This window comes from Canis lupus, chromosome 15 (assembly GCF_011100685.1).
Source record: "Canis lupus familiaris isolate Mischka breed German Shepherd chromosome 15, alternate assembly UU_Cfam_GSD_1.0, whole genome shotgun sequence".
Lineage (NCBI taxonomy): Eukaryota > Metazoa > Chordata > Mammalia > Carnivora > Canidae > Canis > Canis lupus.
The window spans coordinates 5,905,795-5,929,061 of NC_049236.1; the positions used below are offsets into that span (position 1 = coordinate 5,905,795).

Below are 23,267 nucleotides of genomic sequence, written 5' to 3' on the forward strand. Positions count from 1 at the left end.
GAGCCGGGCCCGGGCCGCGGGGCGCGAGTCGCCATGCTGAGGACGGCGTGGAGGGCCCTGCGGTCGCTCGCGGCCCCGGCAGTGGCCCGGGCCTCAGTCCCCGGGCTGCCGGGCGGAGCGCCCAGGCCTCCCTCCCGCCGCTGGGGCCTTCCCTGTCCTCGAGGTGGGGCGTCGGGAGGCGGGGCGGGCGGACGCGGGGGATCCGGCGGCAGATGATGGGGGGCGGGCGGGGGGAGGAGGAAGGGGCGCGAGCCGGGGCTCTAAGGACTCGGGGCTCGGCCCTCGCTCTTCTGCGCAGGTGTCATCGTCCCGGCCGGGCACGGATATGCCACCCAGAAGGCAGGTAGGAGCCCTCGTGGGGGACGGACGGCGGAGAAGGCCTGCCTGGGGGGGGGGGAGGGGGGAGCGGGAGCCTGCGGGGGAGGGAGAAGCTGGAGCCTACGGGGGGGAGAGGAGCTGGAGCCTACGGGGGGGGGAAGCTGGAGCCTGCGGGTGGGGGAGCTGGAGCCTACGGGGTGGGGAGAAGCTGGAGCCTACGGGGGGGAGAGGAGCTGGAGCCTACGGGGGGGGGAGCTGGAGCCTGCGGGGGGGGGAGCTGGAGCCTACGGGGGGGGGAGGAGCTGGAGCCTGCGGGGGGGGGAGCTGGAGCCTACGGGGGGGGAGGAGCTGGAGCCTGCGGGGCGGGGGGAGCTGGAGCCTACTGGGGGGGGAGCTGGAGCCTACGGGGGGAGGAGCTGGAGCCTACTGGGGGGGGGGAGCTGGAGCCTACGGGGGGGAGGAGCTGGAGCCTGCGGGGGGGGGGAGCTGGAGCCTACGGGGGGGGGGGGAGGAGCTGGAGCCTGCGGGGGGGGGGAGCTGGAGCCTACGGGGGGAGGAGCTGGAGCCTGCGGGGGGGGGGGGGGGGAGCTGGAGCCTGCGGTGGGGGGGGGGAGCTGAAGCCTACGGGGGGGGAGGAGCTGGAGCCTGCGTGGGGGCGGAGCTGGAGCCTACGGGGGGGGGGGGGGGGGGGGGGGCTGGAGCCTGCGGAGGGGGGGCGGTGGAGGTGGCGGGAGCTGAAGCCTGTGGTGGGTGTGGGACGGGAGCCTGGGGGGGAGCGTGAGCCTGCGGGAGGCCGGGAGCTGGAGCCTGCAGGGGGGAGTGTGCTGGAGCTTGAGGGGGGGCGCTAGAGCCTGCGCACTGGGTGTGATGCGCAGGCCGACCCGGGGTTCAGGGGGACACTTGCTCCGAGCTGGGGGGCTGGTTTCCTTTCCAGGGCCTCCTGCGTGGTGGAAGCCCGGCTTCTGAGTAATGATGGGGGGCAGGTTACTTACCTTACCTTAGATTACCTTAGAGTCTCTTTTTTTTTTTTTTTTTTTTTTTTTGAGTCTCTTCTAAACACTCCTAGGAGTGTCTCCTAGAGAGCCTGGGGGTTAGGAATCAGTGATAACCCGAGAAGGGAGCACACTCAGCACCGGGTGCCACACGTGTGTCTATCAGCGGGTATTGCTGTGATTTCCCTAAAGGCAAAGCAGGGTCAGAGTGGAGAGGACCAGTTGATCCCTCCTCGTGCCTCTTCTCACCTCCAAGGGAGTATGACGCACACAAAGGCTGAGGGTTTTCCTTTTTTTTTTTTAAGATTTTATTTATTCATGAGAGACACAGAGAGAGGCAGAGGGAAAAGCAGGGAGCCCGATGTGGGACTCGATCCCAGGACTCCAGGATCACGACCTGAGCCGAAGGCAGACGCTCACACGCTGAGCCACCGGGGCGTCCCAAGGCTGAGGGTTTCCTATATGGGGTCTCTGCTCGGTGCTTACCATGTCCTAAAACTAGGGTTTCCTCCTCAACCCCTTATTTCATTCATGCTGTCAGCCAGCAAGTGTTTGTTGAGTGTTTTATGAGAGGCCATGGACCAGATTGGGGGGGAGGGGGGAGGGGAAAATTCAGGCCATCCACAAGAGCACCCATCACAATGGGGGATCTTAAGAGGTGTGAGAAGTTTAAAGACAAATTACAGGATCTTAGGAGAGTCATCTACTCCCAACGTGAACTATCAAGACGTTGCCTGCAGGATTTGCAGAGGAGAGGCAGAGCGCGGAGATCTCTAGTGCCTTGCTTGAGGCTCTGGGTGTCTGTGACAGTTAGTGACAAGAGCCAGGACAGGGAGGATGGGCAGTGAGAGTTGACTCTGGGTGTTTTCCTTCCCTACGCTTGACAGTCCAGCCCACCCAAGATGACCCACCTCCTTCGACGCTGCTCAAAGACTACCAGAATGTTCCTGATATTGAGAAGTAAGCAGGGGGCCCTAGGAGGATTGGGAAGGAGAGAGGGAAGATAGCAGCTTCCGAGGCCTGGCGCACTGTATCTGGAGCTTGGTGATAGAATCGGGCCGAGAGCTGCCCAAGCCCAGGCTTGGTGCGGGGCAGCAGGGGCAGATTAGAGTTTGTGGAGCTCAACGGCTTGCCTTTTTTTGTTTTGTTTTGTTTTTATACGGAGGGAACGTGCCTCACGGGTCTTTGAAGATGTCTCATCTTTTGATCTTCACAAAAGGCCTGTGAGAGAAGAAACAGTGTCCCCATTTTATAGATGACTAATGTCTGCACAATGTCATACGGCTTCTAGGGGCCAGGGCTGAAAGACACCAAAACCAGGATCCTTCTGCTCAGCCCCTGCCCTGTACAGCGGGAACTGGGCAGTCCCTTCCACTGTACAGTGTCAGGAGAGAAAAAAAAAAACAATGATTCTAGAATTGAAATGTCTCAAGACAGACTGAACCATATTCTAGCCGAAATGAAAATCCTCCCCCTGCCCTCCCTGTGAGGAGCCTGGAACAGTCAGGCTGACAGCCCCAATTCTGTGCAGTTGTCCCATCACTCCCATGTTCTTGGCACAGCAAATCCAATTCGTGCTGACTTCTAAGCCCTGGGAAGGGGCTCCCACTTCCACAGAGACTCTTGTGTTACAACAGAAATTTTCAGTCATCCTTGCTTTTCAAACTGAAATGGAAACAGCGCTGATTCCCCTTTCCCTCTCCCCCACACCAGTCTCATTGCTCTGGTTTTCCCACAGGGTTGACGATGTCGTGAGAAGACTCTTGTCTTTAGAAATGGCCAGCCAGGTGAGTACCTGTGCCAAACCTCAGCCTCTCCCAGTCCTCTCCTCTGGGATGCCCTCCTACTATGGTAACACTTTATCCTGTGCTTCTCAAGTCACAATATTTATCCCGCTGTCATTCTGTGTCCATTTGTCCATCCCCCAGACCGAGCATCTATCTCTAGGGCAGGGACGGTCTTGCTCTCTCACTGTATCCCTAGCACCCAACAAACAGTAGGTACTCAATAATGATCTAATGCCTGAATGAATGAGCACCGTTTGGAGACACTCATCTAACAAGCTGTGTCACCTGTCATTGGCCTTAGGCTCACCTAGACGTGAATGGCCATATGCTGACCAATGGCCAAGGCCTGGTGAACAGAGTGAAGCCAGGTGCGGAGCTTTATGGCTTCATTTCTATGGCTGCAGCCAGGGCCTTCAAGGTATAAAGCTAGTTCTTAGGGAGCAGCAGACCTCACGGATTCTCTGTCTCTATCTTCAACAGAAGGAGAAGCTAAAAATCAAGCACCAGCAGCTGATGAGCAAGATTGTGGCAAACCCTGAGGACACCAGCTCCCTAGAGGCTCGAAGTTGGTCGGGGCCCTTGGGGAGTGGGAGTGCGAGGGAGTCAACTAGCTGGTATTTGGCCCAGGTGCCTTGTCTACAAGGGTACCGGGTATTAGATGTGGTTTGATGAAGCAAGAGGCAAAAAGGACCCAGGACAATAAAAACTGGACTCTGTGAGGCTGGAGTCAGCATCCAGGTCCCACCTCATATCTCTGTGGTGAGCCCAGGCAAGTGTCCTCAGGAACCAAAGCTTGTCTCCATGTCTCTACTCTGCAGCTAAGGTGGTATGAAGGGGCCAGGAGGTCAGGGCCAAGGTTCCACCTCGCTCTCTGCAATGCTGCCAGAACTCAACTGTGTGTGCAGGAAGGGCCTGCAGTGGGGTGAGCGTCTCTCTGGGGCCACCGGCCTCTTCTTTGCCCCCATGTCTGCAACACAGGCAGGAATCAAACAAGAGGCTTCCCCAGGAAGGATGTTGCAGGGCTTTGGGAGATGAGCGGGAGCTGATATTCTGAAAACTTATTAGGGAAAACACAGAGTTAAGGGTGGCAGCTGAGAAGGGAGAGGAAGGGGTAGACCCTTCACAGTTCTAGAATCTAATCTTCCTGCATTGGCTAGGACTGCCAGCGCCGTGTTGAATCATTAACAATGACGGTGTGTATCTAGACTAATCCTTGAATTTAATAGGAACGTTCTGAAGTTTTGCCATTAAGAATGCCGTTTGCTGTAGTATGAACTCTATTCTTGTGAAAGCACAAATACATGAAAACGCGCATTAGGAAGAATTTAGTTATTTTTTTCCTCAAAGGTGATATTTGGTGTATCTTTTCTCTATCATGATGATGTATATTTTATAAAATTTCAATAATCAGGTATTTGTTTTTAATAAATAACACTGTAAAAGCTTTTATTAAACAACAACAACAAAAAAGAAGGCTACTTGCTATGGTTTGGACAGGATTCCTTTAGAAGATTCAGGAACGTGCCTTCCTTAGGTTTTGCCTTCCAAAGGAAAGATAATCCAAAGTCTTTTAAGATCTTGGACTCCAAGTGCTCTGGGAATTGTAGAGAGCTGCACCACAGCATTGATGATTGTTATTCCTTGAGGTCTTAAAACATAACCCAGGCCCCAGGCCCTTCCTTCCTCTGTGCCAGCTCTCATCCTCTGTGGTTTGTGGTTTCAGTTGTTGCCTTGACTGTCAAGATCCGCAATTTTGAAGAACACATGCAGAAACACCGAAAGGTAAACCCTGGGCATCGCTCACAGCTACTACAGCAGCGGAGGGGACAGGAATCTGAGGGGTGAAGGGCTCTGGGTCCAGAGGAGCAGCTGGAGAAGCCAAGTGGCTACAACACCAGGGTGTCCACCCCTCAGCTGCAGTGGGAAAAACCTTTCCCTCCTGCCTCCAATAGAAAAATGGGAGCCTTACAGGGCTGCGCTGAGTGGTCACCAGGGGGCACGAACACAAACCTCAGGCGTGCCCCCAGTGTCTGACACATAGCGGGTGCTCAGTAGGTATCTCTTGAATGCACAAATGGGGTCACGTTGGCCTCGGTTCAAACCTCAGCTTTGCCATTTCCACCGACAGATGTGTGACTTTGGGGAAGTTGCTTTACGTGCCCACGCCTCAGTTCTCCTGTCTATAAAGTGGGGATTGTAGCAGGACTCGCTGGCAGGATAGCAAGGACTACCTAAAATATGAAAGCACCAGCATAGCACGGTCATGTGAAGTACTAGGCCTTGTGCTGAATTCTTCACATACATCAGCTCATTTAGCCCTTCTAGCCATCTTTCTGTTCCGTTGTGCAGATGAATGATCCAGGCAGGGGGTAATTAAGTTATTCCTCAGAGCACAGCACTAGGAAATGATGTGCTAGGACTTGAAATGAGGTGGTCTTGCTCCAGGGCCCATACTCTCAACCATGATGCCATATCCCAGCACAGCACTGGGCACAGAGCTGCCGTAATTAGGCAACTGCGGGTATTCTTAATATAAACACATCATGGTAAATACAGACTAGTCCAGCACTATGCAGGGGTGGCACCCCAGAGTTCCTGGAGCCAGTTGAGCCTGTTCTTCGGAGATGAGATTTTCGCTCATTCGGCCTGTGGAACAGCAGTCCCACTGCAGAGAATCCTCCCAGAGAAGCCCAAGGCCTTCCCTTCTCTCCACCTCAGCTGACAGTGTGCTGAGCTCTGGGGAGGCTGAACGTGTAGGGGAAAGAGCATGAGATTTGGAGGGAGACCCATAGATACAGATTCAAGACCTGACCTCACACAAGGTCCTACCCTATACAGTTCTAGAGCCTTCTATGAATTCAGTGACATCTTTGAGCCTTTCCCCCCACCATCTATAAAATGGGATAACAAAGACAATACCCACCTCAGAATTGCACTAATATTTGTATAAGATTGTTGGAAGGTTTCGGTGAGATGATAAAGCGACCATCCTTTGCTGTAAAGTGGCACACCGCTTATTTGTGTATAACACTGAAAGTAACACCAACTCTCTCGCAGGACAAAGTGCACAAGCGCTATCTGCTGATGAGCATCGACCAAAGGAAAAAGTTGCTCAAAAACCTCCGTAAGACCAACTACAGCGTCTTCGAGAAGACATGCAAGGAGCTAGGGATTGAGTACACCTTCCCCCCTCTGTACCACCGGAAAGGCCACCAACGCTGGGTGACCAAGAAGGCCCTGTGCATTCGGGTACGAGTCAGAATTGCTGCTTTGATTGGCTCCGCTCTGGGACTGTGGTAGGGAGAGGGAAAGGGAGGGTTGTCTGTTCCTGCCTAGGCAAGGATCTAGCCCCAAGGCCTTGAGGAGGCTCACAGGCCATCACCCTCACAGAGACAGGCTGGCCTGACCATCCAGGGAGGTCTCGTCTCACCCCACCTGCTCCAAACCTGAGGTTTTTGCACAAGATTATAGTCTCTTCCTGCTCCCTTTTCATCTCCAGGTTTTCCAGGAGGCACAGAAGCTCAAGAAGCAAAAAAGGGCCTTAAAAGCTAAAGCAGCAGCCCAGAAACAAGGCCAGAAGAACCCAGAGAGCCCTTCCAAAGCTGAACCAGAAGCAGTCAAAGAAAACCAATAAATTGATTAGAGTCCTGTCTTCCGGCATTGAAAGATAATAGGAGAGCAGGTGGGGCTCTGTGTGGCCTGAGGAGGAGGAAGAGGAACTCGTTCTTTCACTCAGCTCTGGGGTCCCAGGCTGTGGGAGGCAGAGCCTCTGCCCTCTCACACCAGAGGACACACTCTCACAACACACCTTACACACGCATAAACACACTGTCGTCCAAGTGACATTCCTGCAGAAGTAAGATTGAGCGCCTAGCAGCACGGAGGAAGATGGCCGGCTTGTGGCCTGGCTGCCGGGTGACAAGGCCAGCTGGAAGAGTTGCCTTCTGGACTGGGCCCTGAAGAACAAGTAGAAGTTCAGCAGGCAGAAATGGGATGGGAAAGCAACCTGGGCAGAGGGCATTGCGAGTGCAAAGGCAAAGACGTCAACAGGTGCACATCCAAGGGGCAGAGGGAAGAGGAAATAAAGCTTGATGGGTAAGCCGAAGCTGGGTGCAAGAGGCTCGATATGCTGGCTGCCCTCTAGGGAGTGGGGAGACCTTCCAGAAGGAGTGATGACTGCACCAAGTCTCTGTTTTAGATGGTTAAGCAGCAGCAGTGTAGGGTAGATGGGAGGAGCAGACATTGTTTTGGGTTCAGGGGTACTGATGTTCAGGTTGAGAATCTGATAAAAAGCTACAAGTCCTACCCACAAGAAACTGCACACACATAAAACATTCCTTATAAATTCTGGGGAGTTCCGGATGCCTCTTTTCTTGCAAAGCTCACCCGTTCACACCAAGTGTCCAAGCCTTGGTGTCTGAGTATGCTTGGCGTGTTTGAAGAACCCAAAGAAGACAGTGTGTCTAAAGTTGAGTGAACAAGAGAAGAGTTAGGAAGAGATGAAGTCAGAGGGGAAAGCAGACACCGGAATATAGAGTTTTCTGGAGGTATTAGACTCTTCAGGCTGCCGTTAGAAACCATAAACTGGCGAGGAACCTGGGTGGCTCAATGGTTGAGTGTCTACCTTTGGCTCAGGTCGTGATCCCAGGGTCCTGGGATCGAGTCCTGCATGGGGCTCCCTGTGGGGAGCCTGCTTCTCCCTCTACCTATGTTTCTGCCTTTCTGTGTGTCTCATGAATAAATAAAATATTTTAAGGGGGGTGGGGAATCCCTGGGTGGTTCAGCGGTTTAGCACCCTGTTCAGCTCAGGGCATGATCCATTGAGCCCATCAGGCTCCATGCAGGGAGCCTGCTTCTCCCTCTGCCTGTGTCTTTGTCTCTCTCTGTCTCATGAATAAATAAAATCTTAAAAAAAAAAAAAAAAAAGACAATTCACACATGTGCAGTCTGTTCCAGAACCTTAAAAAAAAAAAAACTGGCTTAAGGAGGCTAGGAAGTCCGAGGTCTAGGTGCTTGTCAATTCGGTTTCTGGTGAGGAATCTTCTGGTTTGCAGGTGGCTGCTTTCTATGTCCTCAACATGCAAGGGGAGACAAGATCTCTTCCCTTTATAAGGGCACTAATCCCATCATGAGGATCCTACCCTCATGACCTCCCCTAATTCCTAATACCTTCTAAAGGCCTCTAAATACCATCATGTTGGGGTGTAGAGCTTCCATTCATGAATTTGAGGATGTACACAAACAGTCACAACAGTGGGGGAAAGACTTTGGACTTCATTCTTAAAGGAAAGCCCAAATAAGGGGAAGATGTGTTAAAGTGGCATCCAGGGGATCCCTGGGTGGCGCAGCGGTTTGGCGCCTGCCTTTGGCCCAGGGCGCGATCCTGGAGACCCGGGATCGAATCCCACGTCGGGCTCCCGGTGCATGGAGCCTGCTTCTCCCTCGGCCTGTGTCTCTGCCTCTCTCTCTCTCTCTCTCTCTCTCTCTCTCTCTCTCTGTGACTATCATAAATAAATAAAAATTGAAAAAAAATATTTAAAAAAAAAAAAAAAAAGAAAAAAGAAAAAAAATAATAAATAAAGTGGCATCCAAAGAGCAGTTGGGGGATCCCTGGGTGGCGCAGCGGTTTGGCGCCTGCCTTTGGCCCGGGGCACGATCCTGGGGACCCGGGATCGAATCCCACGTCGGGCTTCCGGTGCGTGGAGCCTGCTTCTCCCTCTGCCTGTGTCTCTGCCTCTCTGTCTCTCTCTGTGTGACTATCATGAATAAATAAATAAAATCTTTAAAAAAAAAAAAAAAAAAAAAAAAAAAAAAAAAAACAAAGAGCAGTTGGAAACATCCAGGACTGCAGCAAGGCCTAAGCTGGAGACAGGCTCAGGGCTTGGGTTTACATGGTGATTGAAGCCACGGGTGTTGAGTGAAGTTGCCCAGGGAGAGCATGTAAAGGAAGAAAGGGCCATGTCAGAATGGGTAGGATGATCTCCAGGCATATTCTGCCTCTGGAGCAGCTGGGGGCGGGGGGAGGTGATGTGACGAGAACAGAGCCTGGGGTCCTGTGGAATCAGAAGTGAGATGAACGGCTCAAAACCAGCCTCGCTGTTCGGATGTCACCTCCAGGAACACTAGGGAAGGCCTATGGGGCAGGCCTTTGAGTGGACGCAGCTATGTGGAGATCCCACACTGGAGGGCCAGGTGCCATCATGGCGTGGGGGGGTGGGTGCTAGGGAAGGTGAGAAAAGGGATCCCATGGAGCAGGCCCTACAGGAAAGGCATCGTAAGGGCTGCCTTAGGCACAGCATCTCTAATCCTTAAGGCCACCTTCCTCCCCCATCCACCCCCTCTTGGCATGGTTATTCTCAGTTTACCGTGTGAGAACTGAGGCTCACAGGTTAGGTAACTTGTCCAAGTTCACACAGCTGGTTAGAGACAGACCTAGGAATCTGGGCCGCACCTGTCTTTACTCCAAGCCTGCATTCTGCTCATCCTACCACACTGCCTGGGGGCAACAAGCGGCCTGAGCCGCTATGGGAGGAGTTGTACTATAGCATAGCAACGAGCTATCGGCAGCTTAACCTAAAGTGTGAACCCGGGCTGCTCGATACATTCCTATCCTAGTTATTGTCCCTTTCTTTTCTTTTTTTAAGATTTTATTTATTCATTCATGAGAGACAGAGGCAGAGGGAGAAGCAGGCTCCATGCAGGAGTCCAATGTGGGACTTGATCCCGGAACTCCAGAATCACGCCCTGGGCCGATGGTACGTGCCAAACCGCTGAGCCACGCAGGGATCCCCGTTATTGTCCCTTTCAAAACCGCATGGACCAGGCAAAATCAAGTTAAAGCCCTGGACTGCCGGCCTTCAACTACTGTATAGCATCTAACGCTGAGATGGTTAAGGACCAAAAGGTCTTCGTGGTAAAGCAGTTTCGGTGGGATGGAGCGCGCTGACTCCTAGTTGCAGTGAGGTAGGAAGTGAAGGTGTTAAGGAAACGCAGGTGGTGACTGTAGACTGCCCTTAAAAACTTGGCTGGGAAGGAGAGGGGACCAGAGAAGGTGTGCTAGGACTTGAGCTTGGGCAACGTCAGGGCAAAACTGCCGAGGTAGGCAAGGTGGGAAGAGGTGATGTGCCACTGAGGAGGCAGAGCCCACGAGGCAGAGGAGTTTCGCTGGATTAGGGGCAATGATCTCCAGAAAGGTAGTTGGAGGGGCACCCGCGTGGCTCAGCTGGTTAAGCGATCCAACTTTCAGCTCAGGTCTTGATCTCAGGGTTGTGAGTTCAGGCCCCACGTTGGGCTCCACAATAGCTGCGGAAGCAACGTTAAAGAAAAAGTAAATAGGGATCCCTGGGTGGTGCAGCAGTTTAGCGCCTGCCTTTGGCCCAGGGCGCCATCCTGGAGTCCCGGGATGGAGTCCCACGTTGGGCTCCCAGCATGGAGCCTGCTTCTCCCTCTGTGTCTCTGCCTCTCTCTCTCTCTCTGTGTGTGTGTGACTATCATAAATAAATAACAAAAAAAAGGAAAGAAAAAGTAAATAGAAGGGGAGTTGGAGGCCGAGTAGAGCGCGTCGAATGCCACACTGAGGCATTTAGACTGTGACCCCGCAGACAGTTGGGAGCCACCCAAGGGATGCTTCCCATCGACCACGGCAACTGCTAAAATTCATCCGAGCAGCCAGTGCTGGAGGGAAAGGGCAGGAGCAGGGAGGAGCATCCTAACGCGGGCAGAAGAGATGGATGTGAGAACGATTTGGGGGAGCAGAAGGGGTGACTGGTAACAGCGCCCGGGGAAACAGAGTTGGGAGCCAAGGCCCAGGTGTCGCCCCGATGCCCGGAGGGGGAGGATTCGCAGGTTTCAGAAGTACTGAAATCCGCAGAAATGGTTGCTCGTCCAAGAAGAACCGCACAGCCGGCGCCCGGGAGGGGACGCGGGGCTCCGGGCGGCGAGGGAGGGGCCGCCGCCCTCGAGCAGGGCAGTAACGAGCAGGGCAGTAACGGGGCGCCGGCAGCCCCCCGCCGGCTTTGCTTCACCCCAAGCAGCTCTTGGGGCAGAAACGCAAGGTCAAGGGCTTCGGGCCCTTTCCCGGTTCCAAAGAAACGTCCGTTACCAATTTATGGAGCATTTCGGGGCATTTCGTGCAGTCCGGGGGGGGGGGGGGCGGGGGGGGCTCCCTCCACCTAAGTGCGTGGGAGGACCGGCCTCCACCACCTGCCCAGGGCCCCAGGGCCGCGCCGCTAGGGACGGGCGGAGTCCTGCTCCAGCTTCCCCGTTCTCGGCCGGGGGACTGGGGGGCCGGGGGACTGGGGGGTCTGGGGGCCGGGGGTCTGGGGGGCCGGGGAACTGGGGGGTCTGGGGAGCCGGGGGACTCGGGGGTCTGGGGGGCCGGGGATGGGGGGCCTGGGGGGCCGGGGACTCGGGGGCCCGGAGGACCGGGGGGGTCTGGGGGGCCGGGAAACTGGGGGGCCGGGGATGGGGGGTCTGGGGGCCGGGGGACTGGGGGTCTGGGGGGCCAGAGGACTGGGGGGTCTGGGGGGCCGGGGATGGGGGGACTGGGGGGCCGGGGACTGGGGGGCCGGGGGACTGGGAGGACCGTGGGGTCTGGGCGGCCAGGACCTAGGGGGAGCGGAGAAACGGGCGGCCGGTCGGGGGGCCTGGGGGGGCCTGGGGGGCCTGGGCCGGAGGGCCGGGGACCGGGGCCGGGGCCTGGGGGAGCGAGGGACCGGGGCCGGGGACTGGAGGGCCTGGGCCGGGGGATCGGGGACTGGTGGGGCGGGGGGCCGGGGCCGGGGCCTGGAGGGCCGGGGCCTGGGGGGGGCGGGGGGCCGGGGGCCGGGGGCCGGAGCCGGGGCCGGGACCTGGCCCTGCAGCCAGCGCAGGAGGCACAAGCAGCGCTCCCACCAGCGGCCCCACCCCCGGCGGAGGCCACGCCCCCTCCCGCCCGCCCAATCAGCGTCCGCCCCCGAGCGCCTCCCAACAAACGGCCCGCTGATTGGCTGCTTCTGCCGCCCGGCCGCGTCGCCCCGGCAACCAGACAATCGGACGCGACGGCGGGACCGCGGGGCAACCAGGCCCCCGGCTCCCCCGCCTCGCCCCGCGTCCCGGGCTCCGCCGGCGTCTGGCACCATGTCGGTGCGGACACTACCGCTGCTCTTCCTGAACTTGGGCGGGGAGATGCTTTACATCCTGGACCAGCGGCTGCGGGCCCAGAACATCCCGGGAGACAAGGCCCACAAAGGTGAGAGGCGCCCGGCCCCCGCCCCCGCCCCTGGCCCCGCGGACCGGCCGGCACCCCTGCGCCCGCGCGCCCGCAGCCGGGGACCTCTCACAAAGCCGCGGGCCCCTCGGGGCTCAAATGCCCCAAAAGGTTGTTTTTTCACAGCAGAAGGATTTAATGCCCGCTCTGCGGTGTGTCATTAGGGGACCTGACCACCACCCCGTCTATTTCCCCATCGCCTCGCATTGGAGGGATGACCCCCCACCTCGACCACCGATCCCCCCCCCCCCCCCCCCCCCCGGTGTAGGAGACCGAGCTACCCACCCCCGGGCGGCCCGCGCTGCTAGTGCAAGCAGCCTCCGCCGCCCACACCCCCCAGCAGGTGCCGAGCCCCCCGTCCTCCTCCCCTCTCCACCCTCCTCCCGAGCTGGAGGCCAGGCTTGCTGATCTCAGAAGCCATTTCTAGAAAGGTGGGGCTCTGAAATAACAGATTAATAAGAAAACATACGAAAGTCACATTATTCCCTTCATAGTGGTTGGAAGAGAAGGCAGTTCTGGAGATAATTCTCTGAGAGTTTCCAAAACGCAAGATGCGTCGCCCCCTCTACCCCCGCACCTAACCCTCGGTTCAAATGACCACCCAGAACTCTGCCGCCTTTTCCTCCTCCAAGCCTCCTGGGATGAATGAAGTAGGAAAGAACTACTTACATTTCTTTCTCTCTTTCTTTCTTTAAGATTTTATTTATTTATTCATGAGAGACACAGAAAGAGAGAGGCAGAGGGAGAACTGGGTTCCCTGCAGAGAGCCCCATGCAAGACTCGATCCCAGGACCCCAGGATCAGGACCTGAGCTGCAGGCGGACACCCAACCTCTGAGCCCCCCCCGCCAGGCTCCCCAGAACTATGTATTCCAAGGTAGAGAAAGAGAACTTGGTATAAAGGAAACTAATACAACCCCACATTAAACTTTTAATCCTCTCCAGCAGTCCGCACGCTCAACTGATGTTAAACGAACGCATTCAGATGTTAAGCATACATATTCAGATAATCACTGCTGTGTCTGTGTGGTGGAGCCCAAGTCCACGCACAAAGAGATGAAAAGCACTCCCTGTAGAATGCCCCCACCATCCCCATTCTGCACAGCGCTGCCCACGAGCTTTCTAAAATGCAAATCTGTCCATACTCCCTGCTACTCAAAACCCTTTGTCAGCTCTCACTGCTGTTTGGATGGAGACCAAGTCTTTGGCAGGACGTTTAAGGGCCCCTGCTGACCTGATCTCTCCCCACCTCTGCAGTCCCACCTCCCACCACTGCCTGCCTCCTGCTCTGTATCATAATAACACCAAACGGGGATCCCTGGGTGGCGCAGCGGTTTGGCGCCTGCCTTTGGCCCAGGGCGCGATCCTGGAGACCCGGGATCGAATCCCACGTCAGGCTCCCGATGCATGGAGCCTGCTTCTCCCTCTGCCTGTGTCTCTGCCTCTCTCTCTCTCTCTGTGACTATCATAAGTAAATAAATAAAAATTAAAAAAAAAAAAATAACACCAAACGGCTTGTAGGTCTACATGTAAACATGTTCATTCACGTTTCCGTGCTAATAATCCCCATTCTACCCCAAACGTCCCATTTCGGTGCTAATAGTTCCCGTTCCATCCTGCATTATTCAGCTTGAGAATCAGCTCCTTCAAGGAAGCCTCCCCACACCAGGAAAGGGTCTGAGAATACTCCCATAGCACCCCATGCTTGCCTCTCCCTACCTTTCACTGGTCTGTGGGTGTCTCCCCCGCCCATGATTCTCTTACTCGGCTTCGTCCTCCTGTACCTAGCACAGTGCCTAGACCAGAATAAATTGATGTCCAGTCAATGTCTGTTCAACTGATGATCCAAACTGGCTGTCTTATATGATGTTGCCGTTTCGTCCTCAAGAGGGTTCTGCTTTCCTTGGTACATATGTTCTGTGATTTCATTCAGGCTAACGGCCGGCACCAGTGAGCCGGCAGGTAGTCCTTGCACCAGCGGTCTGCATCTTGGAAAGCGGCGTTAAGTTAGCCATTAAGAGCATACTCTGCAGTCGTACCATTGGGTCCCAATTACAGCTTTGCCATTTTACTAGTTGTGGGACCTTGGAGTGTAAACCCTCGATAAGCCTGCTTCTTTTTCCATAACATGGGCATCATACAGACAGCAAAGTTGTAAGAATTGAATGAGATAATGTATTCACCATGTTTAACACGATGAGGAGGTGTTGGCTTTCAAGAGGGGATCTGAGCAAGACCCTGTGAATACGAAAGGACTGGCTTCCCTTGTCTTCAGGAGCTATAGTCCTTCTGGGTTTGCTAAATGCCACTTTAGGGAGTTTCGACCATTTTTAGAAATTCACATTCACACACTCATTCCTCCCTTCTGTAGTGTAGGTGAGTGTGAGACATGATGTGAGATGCTGGGTGGAGCCTGCTGCAGCCCTTCTGTGCATTCACTGGAAGTAGGGCTCTGGATCCATGTCATCTAGTAATGATTCTCAAGGTGGGGGACATACCTTCCTAACAACAACAACAAACATATTAAGCACTTAATGTGTACCAAGGACTCCTCTGACGACCTTAATCCCCACAACTATACTATCATGTGGGTCATACTATCCCCAATTTACAGATGGGGATACTGAAGTTAATTTGCCTGGGGTTACATAGCCAGAGAGAGAGGAAGAGTAAAGGATTTGAACCCAGGTCATCAGGCTCCAGAGCTCATCCTCTTAGCAGATATGTCCTTCACCACTGGACCCTACTTCCATATTTGGGGGGACTGTATCAGAATCTTTGAGGGCGAGGGGGATGGGAGGTCAGAAAGAGAGGGAGAGCTCTGAAAAAACATCGTCCAGTGGACCCACTGATTTCAGGAAAGAAATGACAGAAAGTAAGCGGCTCATGGGGACTTGCAGAAGACAGAAAACAGGGTCGAGGGTGTAGGCTTCAGAAAGCTGAGAAACCCCCGTCTATCCCACCCCTGAGAGCTGGCGTAGTTGCAGGAGTCACTGTGACAATTGCTAGTGTGCCCAGAGGCCTATAAAACACCAAACAGGGTAAGCAAGTCCTTGTCGATACTGTGAATGGAAATCATATCTTTTCTAGGTGTTTTCTTTTCTTTTTTTTTTTTTTTTTTCTTTTTTCTTTTCTTTTTTTTTTCTAGGTGTTTTCATTATCTTACAGGACTAATTGGTCTCCCGGAGGCCAGGCCTGTCCCACAAGGCCAGTGAGGATCCTGCCGTTTCCACCACAGTGCAGCCTCTAGTTTAGCATTCAACAGAAAGGAAGTTCTCTCCGCGTGGGGCAACTTTTGAGTGTTGCATAGGAATGTCGTACCCCCCCCCCCCCCACCTTTTTTTAAGCAATAGCAAGAATAATAAGAGCGGCCTTTGCCTCACTCAGGCCTCACTTGTGGCCTCTCAGAAATCCTCCTAAATAAGACCCTATTACATTCCATTTACATTCCTCATTTTACAGAAGGGGAACCTGAGACACCCAGCCGGTAAGTGATTTATATCCCCCCCCACCCCCACCCCAGGACGAGCACATCACAGTGAAGCCCTGAACGCCCCCAAACACGGTGGTGAGGTTCAGTTTTTATTTTTCTAGTTCCAGCTTCACAGGCAGCTCTGGGCAGCCTTGGGCCTTCCTCCCACTCGGAATATAACTAAAGCGACGCGGGCCTAGGCAAGTCCCCCGGGGCACCAGCACAGAAGGGCGGGACGTGGTTCCCTGCCCCGGAGCCCCGGAGCCCCGGGAGGCCCGCGCGGCGCTGCGGCGCCCTCTGCCGGAGCTGAGCGTCACTGCCCGCAGGAGCGCGTTGGGGGACCTCGGTCGTTGGCGGGGAGCCCCTGTCCCCGCACCCCACGCCGGCAGCCCCTTGTGGCAGCACCCCTCTGAATTCCCACGGACCCGCCTGTAAAATAAACGCCACCCGAATCAGAAGCTGTGGATTTTATGCCAAAGAATCCAGCACCTGCTCTAAGAAGGCCTGGCCCTTGCTGCAGCTTCCCCAGGGCTCCCTCTCCAAAAGCCCCTGACCTGGCAATGGGAAGCCTTTGCCGCCAGCTAGGGCAGGGCAGGGCTTTCAGACAGGTGTCTCAGGTGTACTGAAGGCGCCCGGATGCCTGACCTGGTTACAACCTCAGAAACCCCCCTCCGAAACAATCCAGGGCAGTTGCTTCCAGGGACTGTTAGCCACAAAATGTTTTTATTTTTTTTTAAGATTTTTATTTATTTATCCATGACAGAGACACACACACACACACATGGGGGGTGGGGCAGAGACACAAGCAGGTTCCACGCAGGGAGCCCGATGTGGGACTCGATCCCGGGTCTCTAGGATCCTGACCTGGGCCAAAGGTGGTGCTAAACCGCTGAGCCACCTGGGCTGCCCCAAAATGTTTGTTGTTTTTTTTTTAAGATTTTATTTATTTATTCATGGGAGACTCAGAGAGAGAGAGAGAGAGAGAGAGAGAGGCAGAGACACAGACAGAGGGAGAAGCAGGCTCCATGCAGGGAGCCTGATGTGGGACTCAATCCTGGGTCTCCAGGATCACGCCCTGGGCTGAAGGCAGGTGCTAAACCGCTGAGCCACCCGGGCTGCCCTGCCCCAAAATGTTTTTAAAATGTAGCTGTGTTTAGAACCCTATTTATGGGGTTGGGTTGGTGTTCTAGGTTGAAATCTCTCCCCCCCCCCCAAAAAAAAAAAAGAAAAAGAAAGAAAGAAAGAAAGAAAGAAAGAAAGAAAGAAAGAAAGAAAGAAAGAAAGAAAGAAAGAAAAAAGAAAGAAAGACCATATTTCAACCTTTATGGAGGGGGTCCAAAGCTGTGATGTAGAGAAAGCAGAGCCAGCTAAGTGAGGCCAGCTAAGTAAGTGCTCAGTGTGTGTCATCCATTTCCTCCCCCACAGCAACCCCATGAGAGAGATGCAGTGATGATCCCCATTTTACAGATGAAGAAATTGAGGTCCAACAAGTTGCTGGAAGTTACATAGCTAGGAAAAGGCTAGAGCCAGGTCCCAAACCACAAAGGGTCTTGGTTCTCACAGATTCCTCCAGCCAAGCACATTTTCCTTCATTTGCTCTCCTCTTCGCTGCCTCTGTCCTCAAGGGCTTTCTTTACAGTGATCAGTATATCAGAAAAGTAAGTCAGAAACAAATGAACTTTTTTTTTTCCTTTTATTTCAAGTTTCAAGTTTTCTGGGCAATAGGTGCTCAGTCAGCTAAGCGCCTGCCTTCCGCTCGGGTTTCCATCCTGGAGTCCTGGGGATCAAGCCCCCGCATCAGGCTCCCTTGTACCTGCTCCACCGGGACTGTGTTTATCCCTCTGCCCTTCCCCCCTGCTCCTGCTCTCTCTCACCTGCTTTCTCACTCTCTCTCTCCTGTAAATAAATAAAATCTTTAAAAAAAATTCAGGTTTTCTAACTGGAGCAGTTCAATCTGTACTCTAGAAAGGGAAATCCTAACATTAATAAAAATCCAGGTGGTACAAAAAGAAAATCCTCTCTCTCCCTGCTCTTGGGAGTCTTCCTCAAGGAAGTCAGTGTTTGTAAAGTCTTTTTTTTTTTTTTTTTTTTAAGATTTATTCATTTATTTTAGAGAGAGAGCAGGAGCAGGAGGGGCAGAGAGAGAAGGCAGGAGAAACTCAGGCAGACTCTACACTGAGCGTGGAGCCCGATGCAGGACTCAACCTCAAGACTCTGAGATCATGACCTGAGCTGAAACCAAGAGTCAGATGCTCAACTGACCCTGCCCCCCGGGGTCCCCTTGTAAAGCCTTATTTTGAATGATGTGTGTTCTCATAGCTTCTCGGGACTTTCAGGATAAACCCCAGGGGAGCTAGTCCTGCATTTCCCTCCCACAAGGCCCCTCTCTGGAAGGTATAGCCTCTCCAGGGCTTTTTTGGAAATTGTTATTTACGCATCATCCTCTTCAAAGGTTCAGGTGGAAGGCAGAGGATTTGCATTAGACATTAATGCAAACATGCAAAGTGGAGTACCATAGCCCAGGTCATTGGAATTGGTGTTTTTTAAAGCCTTCTTGAAAAGAATGTTCTTGCTTCATGAACTGGTGTTTTCTTTTTATATGCTTCATGTAGATGAATGGACAGAGGTGGACAGAAAACGAGGTATGCTATCTTTGGGCTGCATGCGTTCAGTCTGCATCCACAGGCTCACTCGGTCCTTCATCATTGGGCTTACTGGGGGACCTCTCTAAGTTATTTCCAAGGAAAAACCTAGGCATTGAGTTTCTCTTTAGCCAAGAGACTGGTTATACATTGGAATCTCTTACTTAAATAAATGCAGCATATAGGATGAAAACCAAGCCAACTTTGGCCAAAGGATCATATGGCACCTGAGGTATCTGTCTCTTCATCAGTTCCAAGTTTTGCAGGGACCGCCGGGGTTAACGGCTACACTTCTGGGTGGCCGTCCTCTTTGGTAGTCCAAACAATTCTGAGACAGTACCATGCAGCCAAAGAATTGTGCTCCGACACCAGTGCTCCTCCCTGAGCCATTCTCCTTAGCACACAGAGATCTCTATTGAGCAGTGGAGAAAACTAGAAGCCTGTGGCTGCCTGGCTGCCAGACCTGTGGGCCGAAGCATGCATGTACTGTGGCCTTATTGTGCCAAATCTTCAGTTTCCCCTTTACCCACAATTAGCAGCAAACCTGAAAATTTGGCCAGTTCCTCAGAATAAAACCTTAGCCTTTCTTACCCTTCAATGCCACAAGTTCCTTCCATCACTTGACATTTGGGTACTGTTTACACATGTCACCAGCCATCGTCCTCAATATTTTCCATGCTCTCGGTATACCAAGTATGCTGGGGAGATGACGTATGTAATATTTAAGAGCATGGGCATTAAAATCCAATACCCCATCCTAATTTCAGTTCCACCACCTGCCGTGTGACCCTGGACTTTAACCTCTCTAAAACCCAGTGTTCCTCCTTGACAGGATAAGGAGAGTAAATCAAAGTTGTCGAGGGATTTAAATGAGAGAATGCGTGGAAAGTTCTAAGCCTTGTGCCTGGAACATAGTAAGAATTCAAAAGTAGTAACCATCCAGAAGTAGTAGCTTCTCCCTTTTACCCTTGGTTCCAAGTTGTATGTTCCCAAGAAACAAACGTATAGCAGAGGTAGTTGGTAAAAACTCAGTTGCCTGCATCAAGAGAATCCTTTCATCAGGCCAGGCTCAAAGGAAAACCCAACCGAAGTGCCTGATACACCCTTAACTATATTTTATCACCTCTTGTGAGCAACGTCTGGCCCACCTCCTGACGCAGGGTGGAATTTCAGGCAAGAAGTGTGGATTATGAAGGCTGTTCGCAGACATAATTGAATCATTGGAATTTATTTGAACTTAGACACTACAAAATAATGAGCAGAAACCGACTTGGTAGTCAGGACCAGGACGAGCAACGTGGTATGTTAAGAACTCAGTTACTAACGCCTCTGATGCACCCGTGAAAAACTACATCCTTCCCTGCCCTTAGTCTCTGCCCGCAGAAACCTGGCTCCCAGCGCATCCCTGCCTCATGAAATCATGCAAAGCTCCCATGAGTGCCAAAAACTAACCCCAAGGCTGACCAGCAGGTCTGCTTAAAATCATTTCTCAGGTTGAACTGAAATACGAAGTGGGATGCTTTCTGCAGGGCAGGGACAGCTGTCACGTCCTCTTTGTGCCCTGGTGTCTATCTCCCGTCTAGTAGAGACTTAGGCCACCTCAACCAAGTGCTAAGTAAAGCACGATGTGAGACATACACCTTGTCAGCATTTGCCCCCATGTTCCTTCCACAGACTCACATTTGAGAGATGGGAGCTCTGGGTACCAGGGTCCAATCATAAAACCACCACTTTTCTCTTTGGGGTCACTTGTGTCACTGCTCTGCCCACAGGGACAGGGCGTGCTGTACTCTTAACAACAGGTAAGCTTCCTGGTTGTCAGGGGGCAGGGAGCCGTGGTGATATAGCCTGTTCACTTCCCAGGGGGAAAGGCTTCGTTTTCCTTTTTAACTTTGCCAGAGTGACTAACAATCACCCTGCAATTTTCTTTCTCTTAGAATTGATGTATTTGGGTCTAAGCTATTTTCCTTGATACTGCTAGGGACTCAAAGACCCTGGAGAAATGGCTCAGCACCCAGGCAAATGGCAGCTTCCTTAAGCATTGACATAATGGGAGCTGATGTGATCCTTCCACTAGAGCCCTTCCTCTTTGGCACTCCTCCTTGCCCAATATAAATCCATGGAAAATTCTTCAAATTCTTTCTCTCAAGGCCTTATGTGTGGCTTTTCGTTTGTACCTACTTCCTTGCAAGTTCTGCATTTGATACAGGCTATCCTAAGACAAAGGGAGAAAACCCACCTGCTTGCTTAGTTCAGAGACAAAAGACTATTCATGAAACAAACCCAGAGAAGCTCATATGTCTCCAAGCTGTCCACACTGGGGAAATGTTAGTGAACATTAATGGCAAGCTGCAATGGGTTCAAATTGTCAGATGTGAGAGGTACCCTGGGTTGGTAATGGATTTGGTTCTTGCTCACAAAGAGGATGGAGCCTCAGGTAAAGTTGAAAGGGCAAGTATGAGTTCAACACTTCTATAAGGAGTCAGTCATTTAGTTCTTTTGTGTCTAAATGTGGGGGATCCCCTCCCCTCGCTCCATAGCCTTTCCATGTAAGATTTATTTTTATTTTTATTTTTTTAAGATTTTTATTTATTTATTCATGAAAGACACACAGAGAGAGAGAGGCAGAGACACAGGCAGAGGGAGAAGCAGGCTCCATGCAGGGAGCCCGAGGTGGGTCTCTATCCCGGGACTCCAGGATCATGCCCTGGGCCAAAGGCAGACGCTAAACCGCTAAGCCACCCAGGGATCCCTAAGATTTATTTTTTATTTGTTTATAAGATAGACTTCTTTTTTTTTAAGATTTCATTTATTTATGTATTCATGAGAGACACAGAGGCATAGGCAGAGGGGGAGGCAGGCTCCATGCAGGGAGCCCAATGTGGGACTTGATCCTGGGTCTCCAGGATCCTGCCCTGACCCGAAGACGGACGCTCAACCGCCGAGCCACCCAGGTGTCCCCCATGTAAGATTTAAATACAACGAGCCCTCAGCTCACCCTTCTCTCCCAAAATGCTCTTTGAGATGCCTTTTTTTTTTAAGATTTTATTTGTTTGTTTGTTTGTTTTAAGTAGGCTCTGCACCCAGCATGGAGCCCAACTTGGGGCTTGAACTCATGAGACCTGAATTGAGATCAAGAGTCAGATGCTTAACTGACTGAGCCACCCAGGCATCCCAAGATTTTATTTTTTTAAGTAATCTCTACACCCAAAGTAGGGCTCAAACTTATAACCCCAATATCAAGAGCCGCATGCTCTACAAACTGAGCCAGCCAGGCACCCTGATGCTGGCCTCACCCCAGGGTACTTCTACTTCTGTCAATTATTTAAAGCTGGAGAGGGTGCCTGAAACCATGACCTGAATGAGCTACCTTGTCTTCCATCTCTAAAATACACCATCACAACCAATCACCTGGTGCCAGCAACCTTTGGCAAGAGAAAGGGGCATTTGAATCCTTCGGTGATAGCCACTCATAAACATGAGTCACTCATTAAACAATGATTGATTTTGTATAATTATTGTAAGTCATCAGTTTTCTTTCAAGTTTTAATTAACTATGAATGTATATTCTCCGCGTCCATATACTGTCACCCTTAGGCCAGGATATATCTGGCTTAATTAAGAATAATCTGTGTTTGGGGCGCCTGGGTGGCTCAGCCAGTTAAGCGTCTGCCTTTCGGCTCAGGTCATGATCCCAGGGTCCTGCTCAGTGGGAAGCCTGCTTCTCCCTCTCCCTCTGCCCCTCCTTCAACTCATCCTCTCCCTCCCTCTCTCTCAAATGAATAAATAAAATATTTTTTTAAAAAAAGCATAATCTGTGTTCATACATACCTCTTCCTATCTCTTGTACCAAAGAGCTTTCCTAGCCTTCAACTAATGTTATTTCAGTAGCACAAAATGTCTGAATGAGTGAGTGAATGGAGAACTAGAATTACAGACACTTTGGTTTACACACGCCTTAGGATTTTTATTCTCACCAGATGGAAATTTTCCAATCGAACAACAATATGAGACATATCACCACAGAGTAACATCATCAATATTATAGGTCAAGTATAGAAATTAAGGCATTCTAAAATGGTGCTAATCTGAAGTACATGTCTTGTAGAAACATTAGAAATGTTTTCATCTCTAATCAGTGGGTAAACTTGTCTATTTTCATAAAATGTTTTTTTCTTGGGGCGCCTGGGCGGCTCAGTCAGTTAAGCGTCTGCCTTTGGCTCAGGTCATGAGTCCTGGGATTGGGCTCCCTGTTCAGTGAAGAGCCTGCTTCTTCTCCCTCTGTCCTTCCCCCCAGCTCATGCTCTCACTCTTTCTCTCTCCCTCTCTCAAATAAATAAAATCTTTAAAAAAATTTTTTTTCTTTAAAAAGAATCAGTCACCATTAATGGTCCCATTTTTATGAAATTGTGTGTAAAAACGTTATAGATTAGCTAAAAAGACCACAAAAAGAGCAGTGCTGTTTCTCATTTTTTAAATTTTTATTATTATTATTATTATTATTATTTTGCTGTTTCTCATTTTAAAGAGGAGATCTAATCTAGAATGTTCATAGAAATCTTTTTTAAAGATACATTTCCCCTATCATCAAGTGAGATAACATATGTATAAAAGTGGTTTATAACCTCTGGAGAAAAAAAAATAAAAATAAATAAATAAATAAATAAATAAATAAATAAATAAATAAATAAATAAAAAATAAAAATAACCTCTGGAGCACAACACATTCATACATTGTCACATTTATGTCTGCTCTGAGACAGCCTCATAAAGCACCCTGGACCCTGCCTTCTCTGGGGACACCTGTGTG

General features: G+C 51.8%; 2 protein-coding genes across 3 annotated transcripts in view; both read left to right on the top strand.

The window, feature by feature from the left end:
• Positions 1-6,749, top strand: MRPS15 (mitochondrial ribosomal protein S15). The gene is made up of 8 exons (XM_038557881.1): positions 1-163; positions 299-343; positions 2,198-2,270; positions 3,049-3,097; positions 3,578-3,662; positions 4,821-4,879; positions 6,155-6,346; positions 6,597-6,749. Exons 1-8 carry the CDS (start codon positions 34-36, stop codon positions 6,729-6,731), a joined length of 768 nt encoding a protein of 255 aa, XP_038413809.1. The 5' UTR covers positions 1-33; the 3' UTR covers positions 6,732-6,749.
• Positions 6,750-12,111: 5,362 nt separating this feature from the next.
• The window catches only part of OSCP1 (organic solute carrier partner 1), a 30,585-nt gene continuing 19,429 nt past the window's right edge, over positions 12,112-23,267 (top strand). The window contains exon 1 of one of the 2 annotated variants that reach the window (XM_038557882.1): positions 12,112-12,326. In XM_038557882.1, coding sequence (XP_038413810.1) covers positions 12,215-12,326 — 112 coding nt within the window. In that variant the 5' untranslated portion in view covers positions 12,112-12,214. The remainder of the gene's footprint in view (positions 12,327-23,267) is intronic. The other variant, XM_038557883.1, reaches the window with a different exon arrangement.